Source organism: Sus scrofa, chromosome 6 (assembly GCF_054392235.1).
Source record: "Sus scrofa isolate SSC_HxYL_T2T_F1_AM1 chromosome 6, Sscrofa_HxYL_maternal_Yorkshire_Landrace_v2.0, whole genome shotgun sequence".
Classification (NCBI taxonomy): domain Eukaryota; kingdom Metazoa; phylum Chordata; class Mammalia; order Artiodactyla; family Suidae; genus Sus; species Sus scrofa.
The window spans coordinates 53,616,981-53,627,817 of NC_139388.1; the positions used below are offsets into that span (position 1 = coordinate 53,616,981).

General features: G+C 53.1%; 2 protein-coding genes across 9 annotated transcripts in view; one reads left to right on the forward strand and one right to left on the reverse strand.

Moving 5' to 3' along the window:
* The window catches only part of DMAC2 (distal membrane arm assembly component 2), a 159,776-nt gene extending 158,483 nt beyond the window's left edge, over nt 1-1,293 (reverse strand). For 4 of the 6 annotated variants that reach the window (XM_021094422.2, XM_084961119.1, XM_013988612.3 and 1 more), the window contains exon 1: nt 1,182-1,293. The gene's annotated coding sequence lies outside the window, so the exon portion shown is untranslated. Of the gene's footprint in view, nt 1-1,176 lie in introns of all 6 variants that reach the window. The other 2 variants (XM_084961112.1, XM_084961114.1) reach the window with 1 other exon arrangement.
* Nucleotides 1,294-8,581: 7,288 nt separating this feature from the next.
* On the forward strand, nt 8,582-10,837 carry CNFN (cornifelin). 3 transcript variants are annotated; one of them, NM_001244689.1, is given in 4 exon segments: nt 8,582-8,669; nt 9,830-9,940; nt 10,384-10,520; nt 10,614-10,837. In NM_001244689.1, coding segments are annotated over 3 exon segments (336 nt in total). In that variant the 5' UTR covers nt 8,582-8,669; nt 9,830-9,831; the 3' UTR covers nt 10,704-10,837.

Sequence of the window (10,837 nt, forward strand, 5' to 3'; positions counted from 1 at the left end):
TATTAATGCTGCCAAGGAAAGAAGGGAGGGAGAAACAAAGATGCACAAGAAAGAACAGCTTCCTAAAAGTTTGGGGAGATGGGGGCCCTCACCTTGGAGGTCCCCATTCTCACAAGTGATTTCTGAGTTAAGACCTGTGGTGGGGGAAGGATCCCAGAACTCTCCCTGAAGGTCCAGACCCACTGGCCTGAGTCACAGGTCTCCCTGTCCAGCCCTTAGGACCCCTTGCTCATCTCTGCCAAAACAGTCATCACCCATCCAACCTGTTCTGCCTTCCTATCTCCATCTCAGGAACAGCTCCATCATCCCCAACCCCCCAAGCCAAAGCTCTAGGTCTTTTCCTGGGCACCCCCTCATCTCAGAGCCCATTGGGCCCCATATTGGTTTTTTTCTGCCTCCTGCCGGTTCCCTACCCAAGCCAACTACTACCAAGGACTTCCAGTCTCATTCCTCCAGTTCTGGCTCCAGCCCTGAGTCAGGCTTCCCTGCTTTAAACTATTCCATGGATCCTTATTACCCCTCCCGACCAAAACAAAACCCAAGCTCCTCAGCCTGGCCTCTACCCAGCCCTTCATCTCTGCCAGCTTTACCCGTCTGGCCTTCCACTTGAGCATCTATACACAGTACCCTCCTGCAAGCCCCCGTCTTTGCTCATGCTGAAACACCCTCCCCACAGTCTCTTCTCCAGCGGTGCTTGGTATCTTCTACTCCTCTGATATCCAGCTCCAACAGCTCCTCCGGAAACCCTTTCCTGACCCACTAAACCCCCAAAAGACTCTTCCGGACGCTCCTGCTTCTGCACACCCCTGTACATCAATATGTGGGTCTATCCTCCCATTTGACCTTGGCTCCTGAAGGGCAGAGCCCAGGTCTGATTCACCTTGGTCACACCATTGCCCAGCACTAGGCTTGGAACACTGGAAGACCCAGAAAATGTTCAACTAATAGGTGGTTGAGCATGTTAATGAGCAAGTGTGAGTGAGGAACTTAATGAGGGCAGGAAGGACTGAATGTATGGGTGAGCAGGGCGTGTAGGGGCAGAAGAGAATCAGGTTTAGAGTGGGAGGAAGGGAACGAATGGATGGATGAATTTCTGAGATCATGCATGCATCCCGGACTCAGTCTCTCTCCTCCCAGCTAAGCTCCCCGCTCCGCCTCGTGCCTCACCAAACAAACCTCACCGTTTCCCGCTCGAGCTATGTCCAGGATCCCAATGTGAGGCGTGCTATGAAAGGCTTATCCGGCCAGACTTGCAGAACCTGTCCGCTCAAGGGCCCCTCCAGCGTCCACGACACCAACCCGGCAAGGGCCCAGCCTATTGGCCGACTGTTAGGACTGGCAGAGACTGGCGTCTTCCAGACCCTATCGCTGTCCGACTTGGGCTGTAGGCACCACCTACTAAGGAACGCGCCCTGCCCTGAGTGGCTCAGGGAGTGGAGGCCGAGTGCCTATTGGCTAGAGGATAGTGACTGACGTTGTGGGTACCTTATCACAGATCGACTCCAGGGCGTGCTCGAGTGTCAGACACGCCTCTGCAAAGAGAAATGGGAGAAAGCTGAGCGCGAGGGTTAATTGCAGAAGGACCGGGAATAAAACTTCTGGCTGCCACGTAGCTGGGCTGTTCGACAGCCTGAACCTGTCCTGAATGGGTCTTGAGAGGCAGAATTCGTTGGAGGAGGGGCTAAGGAGCCTAGGCTTCTGGGTCTGAGATAGGAGGAGGTTGAGCGGCTAGGATTCCTGGATCTCGAGGGAGGAGGGAGCTATGAACCTGAAGAGTCTTGCTCTAGGAACGGGGACTCCAAGGATGACAGATTCGTGGTTCAGGATTTTATTAGCTATTTATGGTATTGGGGCCAGGCTTTGTCCCCAGGCAAGAGTTCTGGGTCCTGACTTGGTGTGTGGACCAGAGATGCAGAGGAAGAAGCTTAGAAGAAGCTCTGGCCTCCATAACTCCCTTTCTTCATCCCCAAAAGGGAAGCCAGGGGCGGGTGCAGGGTAAAAAAAGAGCCCACAGCAGGAGGGTACCTGAGACTCATGTGGAAGCACAGAGAAAAACAGGTACCAATTGAGATATTAAAATACTAAAAGCAATAATAACAATAGAGCTCTCTTGTATGGAGTTTACTGTAATTTGACATAATCATCTCATATCTTTCTCATTGCAGCTCTCAGAGATCGAGTTGGTTTTTTTTTTGTTTTTTTGTTTTTTGGTCTTTTTGCCTTTTCTAGGGCTGCTTCCCACGGCATATGGTGGTTCCCAGGCTAGGGGCCTAATTGAAGCTGTATCCGCCGCCGGCCTACGCCAGAGCCACAGCAATGCGGGATCCGAGCCATGTCTTCAACCTATACACCACAGCTCACAGCAACGCTGGATCCTTAACCCACTAAGCAAGGACAGGGATCAAACCCGCAACCTCATGGTTCCTAGTCAGATTCGTTAACCACTGTGCCACGACAGGAACTCCCTAGTTGTTATTATTATTGTTCCCACTTTGCAAGTGAGAAAATTGAGAACTGGTAAGGAAGAATCAAGATATAGATGTAGGAGTTACTGTCTTGGCTCAGTGGTTAACAAGCCCGACTAGCATCCATGAGGACATGAGTTCAATCCCTGGCCTCCTTCAGTGGGTTGAGGATCTTGCATTGCCCTGACCTGTGGTGTAGGTCACAGACGTGGCTCCCATCCTGCATTGCTATGGCTCTGGCGTAGGTGGACCACTACAGCTCCAATTTGACCCCTAGCCTGGGAACCTCCATGTGCTGCAAGTTTGGCCCTACAAGACAAAAACAAAAACAAAAAAACAATATAGATGTAAAGAGACAGGAGAGGAGTTCCCGCTGTGGGAACGAAGCTGACTAGTGTCCATGAAGATGTGGGTTCAATCCCTGGCCCCTCTCAGTGGGTTAAGGATCTGGCATTGCTGCAAGCTGCAGTGTAGGTCAAAGACACAGCTCAGATCTGGTGTGGTTGTCGCTGTGGTGTAGGTGGCAGCTGCAGCTCCAATTTGACCCCTAGCCAGGGAACTTCCATATCCTGTGAGTGTAGCCCTAAAAATAAGACAAAATAATAAAGTAAAATAAAGAGGAGAGAAACCAAACACAGGTCGAGATAAACAGATAAAAGCAGGCCCAGGGATGGGGAAAGACAAATTAGGAGTTTAGAATTAATATATACACACTACTATATGTAAATAGATAATAAACAAGGACCTACTTATAGCATAAGAAATTATATTTTGTAATAACTGATAAGGGAAAAAATGTGGAAAAAATAGTATTTGGGAGTTCCCACTGTGGCACAGCAGATTAAGGATCTGGCGTTGTCTCTGAAGAAATGTGGGTTCAATCCCCAGCACGGTACAGTGGTTGCTGCAGAGGTGGCTCAGATTTGATCCCTGGCCTGGGAACTTCCAAAAGCCACAGGTGCAGCCGAAAAATAAAAAGTTATATTTGTATGTATAACTGAATCATTTTGCTATACTCCTGAAACTAACACAGCGGTGTAAATGAACTATACTTCAATTTTTTTTTTTTTTGGTTTTTTTAGGGCTGCACCCACAGCATATGGAGGTTCCCAGGCTAGGGGTCCAATCGGAGCTGCAGCCTCCAGCCTATACCATAGCTCACAGCAACACCGAATCTTTAACCCACTGAGCGAGGCTAGGGATGGAACCCCACATCATCATGGATGCTAGTCAGATTCATTAGCCGCTGAGCCACAACAGGAATTCCTATACTTCAATTTTTTAGAAATTTTTTAATTAATATTTTTTTAAAAAGGCCCAGAGAGAGAAGAAAAAGTAGACAGTGAAAAAAGAAGAGGGACTGAGAGCTGGGACCCCTCAGGAGTGGGGGTGGAGGGTTGGAGCCTGGGACTCCCAGGTCCTGGAGGAGGGAGGACCAGGGATGGGGACGCCCAGGTAGCTCCTCCTCGACTCTTAGGTACCAGGCTTGTTCAGCCCTTCTTGATTTGAGTGTTGGGCCTGGTTGGGGTCAGAAATAGTGACTAGGAGAGCACAGGGGTGTCATTATCCTATCAGGAGATACTAAGAAAACCATTCATAGGGGTGCCCCTGGCCTGGGAGGATCCTTTCCCCATGGCCTCTGTTCTTTGATCTGGACATATCAAGCCTCAAGCCGGTCCTCTCTGTCCCTCCCCAGGGCTGCATCCCCAACACTCAGAACTGTCACTGAGGCGCCCACTGTGAACACAGACGGGCTACTGTGGGGGCAAGGAAGAGCTTTCCTGATGGGTCTTCATCAGCCTGAGCCTCTCTGCTTTCCCCCAGACCTTGAATCAATGCCTGCCGAGGTCCTGGCACATGGCAGGTGCTCAGCAAATACTTATGGAATGGATGGACAAACATCCACATCTCTCTGTGCAGCTCTTCCTCGGGCCTATCCCGCCATCTCTCTCCGTGTCCCCATCACCTTCTTTCTCATCCTCCTCCAGGTCTCACCTGGCCCCTCCCACCTTCCCTTTCACCCCGGTATTTCTCCTGAAGTCACTGGGCCCACCAGCCTCATGAGGGAGAAACTGCAGCCCCTTCTGGAATGAGGTCATCCTATGGGGCTTGTAAAGAAGTGGCTGAAAGAGGAGTTCTCAAGAACCTAGGTACAGGCACACTCCTGGCACCTCAAAGACAGAAATGCAAGATCTCGGCAAACATGTCCTCACAACACCTGCTTGGTGTGATCTTACTTTTACAGCCAGAAAATCACACACCTGGCAAATGCACACGAACACACACTGAGCACACAATCGTGGGATCACCAGCACTGACAACACACAGAACATTCCACATGCAAAGCAAACACACCAGTTATGCAATTAAATGCCCAACCACAGATCGGCTATTCGTCTAATCCCTACTAGGACCATGAACGAAGATTTGGTTTCATTCACTATTGTATCCCCAGCAACTAGAACATCATCATCCTCCTCATAAACACAGACTGTTTCCTGTGGGCCAGGCACAGTTCTTTTTTTTTTTTTTTTTTTGGTCATGCCTGTGGCATGTAGAAGTTCCTGGGCAGGGATCAAACTCGTGCCACAGCTGTAACTAGAGCCATAGCGGCGACAATACTGGATCTTTAACCTGTTGCACCACCAGGGAACTCCTTTTCTTTTTTTTAGGCACAATCCTTTACATGAATTAACTCATTTAATTCTCTGCACATTCACAACAACCCATTTTGTAGATGGAAAAACTGAGGTCCAGGAAGTTTAGTGATTTGCCTGAGGTTTTACAGTCATTAAGAGGCCATCAAGGGAGTTCCCATCATGCATGGCTCAGTGGTGGTAAATCTGACTGGTGTCCCTGGGATTCGATCCCTGGCCTCACTCAGTGGGTCGGGATCCAGCACTGCCATGACTACAGTGCAGGTCGAAGACGTGGCTCAGATCTGGCATTGTTGGGGCTGTGGCATAGGCCGGCAGCTAAAGCTCTGATTCAACCGCTAGCCTGGGAACTTCCATAGGCTGCAGTGAGGCCCTAAAAAGATTAAAAAAAAAAAAAAAAAAAAAAAGGCCATCAAGATTCGAACTAAGGTTTTCTGGCTCTGGAGTCCATTGGACAAAACTACCACTCAAAAAATAAGTCCTGCCTTAATCTAGTCAGAATTATAGAAACTTGATAACTGAAACTGCACCCAAACACAGGTGCACCCTAGGGAGAATCACAGGAGGGCAATACAGATGCACAAATAGAAAAGACCCCCTTGGAGTTCCTGTTGTGGTGCAGCGGAAATGAATCCAACTAGTATCTACGAGGATGCAGGCTTGATCCCTGGTCTCTCTCAGTGGGTTAAGGATCTGGCATTGCCATGAGCTGCGGTGTAGGTTGCAGACCGGGCTCCGATATGGTGTTGCTGCACTTGTAGCGTAGGCCAGCAGCTGCAGCTCCAATTCAACCCCTAGCCTGGAAACCTCCATATGCCTCAGCCCTAAAAAGAAGGAAAAAAAAAAGACCCCTTTACATGTCACACCCCAGAACAAGGGAACATGCAAAAAGAGACACATCTTGATAATCCCCATACAGATACACAGCACCCAGAGAGGGACATACCAGGCACAGATACAACACACCCAAACCCAGACACGGTGACACACCCAGAGCTGCTCGAGTCCCTCCTGTTCCACTCCCAGCCCTGCTGGGCTAGCCCTCGAGGAAGCAAGTGACAGGCTTAGAATGGGAAGGGGGCCACCTCACTTGCCAGCTCAGCCAGACCGGTTCCACCAGAGCCATTGGATGGCACCACCCGGCTTGTGAAACCTACATTGGGCAACTGGACCCTGACCTGGCCTGGACATCTGAATTCAGGGGAGAGAGGGGCTGGGAGCCTGGACTCCTGGGTTCTGAAGGAATAGGGGCTGGGTGCCCAGTTCATGGATTCTAGGGGAATGGAGGAAGGATTCCTGGTTCTGGAAACAGAGGGGCCCAGGCATCTGGATTCCTCTGTCTTTGAAGGTAAGTTTCCAGATTTAGCAAATAGAAATATAGGACACCAAATTCACCTAGAATTTCAGATAAACAGCAGAGACTTTTTAAATATGTCCCATCCAATACTGGGGACCTACTTATACCAAAAAAAAAAAAAGTATTTGTTCTTTATCTGAAATTCCAATTTAACTGGACATCCTGTATTTTACCTGGCCACCCTGTTTGAGGAGGTTGGAGGCCAGATGCCTAGAGACTCTGCCATAGTCACTCCTCTGCCCCTGGGCTTCCCCTCTTCCTGCCCACTGCCCTCCTCTTCACTCCCCAAGCAGGCCACCTCACAGTTTCCCCAATCCCAATTTCCACATCTACATGAGTTGCTGTATCAAACTAATTGGGGCTCCTAAGCTGTGTCAGAGTTGGGAGAGGAAACTTGAGGACAATTCAGGTTGTCACCTTGGGAGCCCTAGGGTCTGACCCTGAGTCACCTGCAGCCCATGATCTGGAGAGTTGGGGGATGGGGCCCTGTGGCCGCTCCACGGGGCAGGCCTCAAAATAGGGAGAGATGCTGAGATTGGAGGCAGAGACTTCAGGATAAGGGAACTGAAACACAGCTTGGGAGAAGAGAGACTCAGAAATGAGGAGACAGAGAACCAGAGAAATTTGGAAAGATTTGTAGAAATGAGGAAAGACGAGAAGAGAGATCTGGAGGCAGAGATGCAAGATGGGGGTCAGAGACACTAGAAAAGAAGTGGGGAGATGTTCCCCTGACATTCAGGCTCCCTGACCAAGTGATGGACACACACAGGCAAGATGCTGAGTGCTGCTCTTAGGTCCAGGGACAAGGACAGCAAGCTATCTGGGTGGTGCCAGGAGACCAAGGCTTAGAACCTGGTGTGTTGGACCAACAGGAGGGGGAGAATTAGGATCCCAGGCCAACAGGGTGATCCACCTCATCACCTCATTCCCATCCCTAGTGAGGTGACAACACTACCTTCTCTGTAGGTGACACCCCAATTTTACGGCACCTCCTACATTTTTTGGGGTGCCACCCGTGCTGGGAACCCCACCCGGCTCTAATTCTGCTTCCCTCACTGAGTCACCTCCAACCCCGCCAGGCCTGTTGGGGGGAGACTTTGTTGACTCAAGCATCCAGGCCCCCAGCTCTTTCGTCTCCCAGGAACCCAGCAGTCTGGGTATCCCAACACCCCTATGCCACTCAGGGATGCAGCCTAGCCTAACCCTAGGAGTCTGGACCACCAGCCCTCTCCTTCCTCGTCCTAGGAATCCCAGCCCCCAGTTCTCCCCTCTGCTAGGATTCAGATGTCTTAGACCACATCCACCTCCTTCAGGAAGCACAAGTTTCTCAGTCCCCAGACTCCTTCCCAATTTGGAGTTGGGTGCAATGTGTTTATGCACATGTGTTCCAGCACGAGTCCCCAAAACACACTGCCCCCCATGTGCCTGGTGGCCCTGAATGGGAGGACAAGGCCCCCTCACTAAGGCCTCACAAAGGGTGAAGGGAGAGGGAGCCCTTTCTTGTCTCCCCCATTTCCCTTCCCTCTAAGCCACTGCTTGACCAGTGGCCAGAGCCTCCACCCACCAGCCCCTCCACCTTTCCATCTTCAGGTCTTTTCTCCGAATCTCTGTCTCCGCCTTTCTTGTTATTTCTCCCAGATCTTTGTGCCTCTCTGTCTTGGCGTCTCTCTCTCCATCTTCCCATCTCTCTCCATCTCTCTGAATCTCTGTCTCTCTCTCTCCTCTGGCCCCTCCTGCCTCTGTCTCCCATTCCTTCCCCATCTCTCTCTCTCCCCCTTTTGGTCTCTGTACAGCTGTGCCCTTGAGCCTCCCCTCTGCCTTCTCTTTCCACCTCTCTGTCTCTCTGCCCACTTCCTTTTCTATCTCTACTCCCAGCTCATCATCCCTGGACCTCCTGCCCCACAACTCCCGAGGTCCTCCGGGAGTAGGGGGAGTGGGGGGAGTGGGGGGGTGGGGGATGGGGAGAGAGGGAGGGAAAGTCCCGGTGAGGGGAAGAGTCAGCCAGACAGGCTTGGCTCCCTAGACACCTTTGTCAGAGCCCCGCCCAGGGCCACATGGCCAGCCTGGATATAAGCAACTCCTGGCCCAAGACTGAGAACTCAGTGCCTGCTGTCACCTACACCTCTGTCTCCATCATCACCGTTGCAGTCCCGCAGGTAGGAGCAACCACCCGCAGCCCTCTGCTCAGAGGTTGGTGCTTTCTTCCCACCCAGCTCCACGCACATCTGTCTCCTTATAAATCTGTTTACCTCTCTGGACACCCCTGTCTTTCTCAATGTCCCTGGTGACCCCCTTCTCAACCTGATGGCACTGGGTTGAATTTGGAAGTCCTGGGGCCTAGTTCCCTTCTACTGACTCTCTTGGCTGGGCCATCAACTGTGGGACATTTCTCTTCACCTCACTGAGCTTCAGTGTTCTATCTGTGAAATGGGCTTGCAGAAAAGTCAAAGTACTGGGCAGGTATGAGTGTTACTGGTGGCATCTCTAGCAGTATGTGGCTCTGACGTCTTTTTCCTCCTGTTTCTGACTCTGCCTGTCTCTGTCTCTTGGTCTCTCTCTCTCTCCAGCTCTGCCTCTGGTATGAGGAGGGTCCTCTGGGGTCTGTCGGGCAGCTGCACATTGATGGGCGAATTTCTCGCCCCGACCCCATCCATCCCTGTCCCAGGTCTCTCGTGGCTGGCAAGGTGACTTGGCCTCTTTCTCCCCCAGCATCCTTACCCCCAAGAACCCAGCCCCCAGTGCCCCTGCCCCTTGCTCTGCCCTCCCCCAGTATCCAGCATCCCTTGGACAGACTCTGACGCTGTCATCACCACCACCTCTGCGGTCCCCAACGCCAGCCACCTCCTCAGGGCCAGCAAGATGCAGTTTGAGATGCATGACAACGTGAAAGGCAAAGGTGGGATCACTGGATGGACCTGCAAACCTTCAAGTCCCTGGAATATGGCCGTTTCCCTCCCCTGGGCACCCTGGCTTCGAAGACAGACCGCACCTGTTTGCATCCCAGAAGCTCCGAAATGGAGGAATCCAGCATCCCAGGCCCAGACGTGGAGGAGACAGAAACACGTCTCGGCCCCGCCCACATGTGGCGCAGGCCCTTCCCTGACATGCAGGATGCCCCCCGCCCCAGCCCCCGCTGAACCACGTGTGCAGGAGGCAGCAACAACCGGGACAAGCTGGGCTGACCAGGCCCAGATGTAGCAGGAGGGAAGGGGGAAGCACAGTGGCGTCCCCTCAGTGGGCGGCCTAGTGGCCTCGCCCGACTGCCCGGCAGAGGGAGGGGTGGCTGAGGTGTGAGGGCCCAGGAAGTGCTGCGAGGCTGTCCCGCTGACCCCCGTCCTCCACCTCCGCAGCCATGTCCTACCCAGTGACCAGTCAGCCCCAGTGTGCCAGCGGTTGCTACCAGACCCAGCTCAGTGACTGGCACACCGGTCTCACGGACTGCTGCAATGACATGCCCATCTGTGAGTCCCCGCCGCTCCCTCTCCAAGCCCGGGGCGGGGGCGGGGTGGTGTTGGTGGGAAGGGAGGGAAGGTCACTCCCAACCCTCTCCTCGCCCCTCTATCCCCGGCTTCCAACTTTGGGCGCTGAATTCGCACTCTCTAACCCTCAGGCCATCCTTGGATGCCCGACACTCTCTTGGCCTCACACCTTCCAATTTCCACTCAGATTCTCCACGTCCCCAACTCCCCCTTCATACCCTATTTCCCAGTCTCGCCCCCCCCCCGCCCCCAACATCCTCAGACCCCTAACTCCCTCTGGGACCTTCGCTTCGCTTTCTCCAATACTCAGTTCCCTCTGGGACATTCGACCGCGCTCCGCTGACCCCCGCTTCGCCCCTCCCCGAGGCGGAGCCGGCGGGGGGCACCCTGCGGGCCGGGCCCTTACAGTGCTGCGTCCGCCCCAGGTCTGTGCGGCACTTTCGCCCCTCTGTGCCTCGCCTGCCGCATCTCCGACGACTTCGGCGAGTGCTGCTGCGCGCCCTACCTGCCCGGAGGCCTGCACTCCCTGCGCACCGGCATGCGCGAGCGCTATCACATCCAGGTGCGCGCGGAGCCCAGGACCCGCGGGAGGAGAGGGGTGGGACTGGCCCCCGGGATCCAAGGCGGAGCGGCTAACCTTTCTCCCACTCTCCAGGGCTCTGTCGGGCACGACTGGGCGGCCCTCACCTTCTGCTTGCCCTGCGCCCTCTGTCAGATGGCGCGGGAACTGAAGATCCGAGAGTAAAGCTCCTCGATCCCTCTCCTTCCCCATCCGCCCTTCTCCGTCCTCTCTTGGGAGGTCCTGCCCCTCCGCCCTCTCCCGCCACCAGAAACGCACCCACAATTAAAAAAAAAAAAAAAAAAAAACCGTAAAACCAA

Excerpts from the sequence above, each read along its gene's own strand:
- CNFN (XM_084958217.1), top strand. The coding sequence starts at position 9,339 with ATGCAGTTTGAGATGCATGACAACGTGAAAGGCAAAG. Across the intron at positions 9,376-9,829 it reads TGACAACGTGAAAGGCAAAG|CCATGTCCTACCCAGTGACC; the intron begins GTGGGATCACTG and ends CCACCTCCGCAG. Across the intron at positions 10,521-10,613 it reads GCGAGCGCTATCACATCCAG|GGCTCTGTCGGGCACGACTG; the intron begins GTGCGCGCGGAG and ends CCCACTCTCCAG.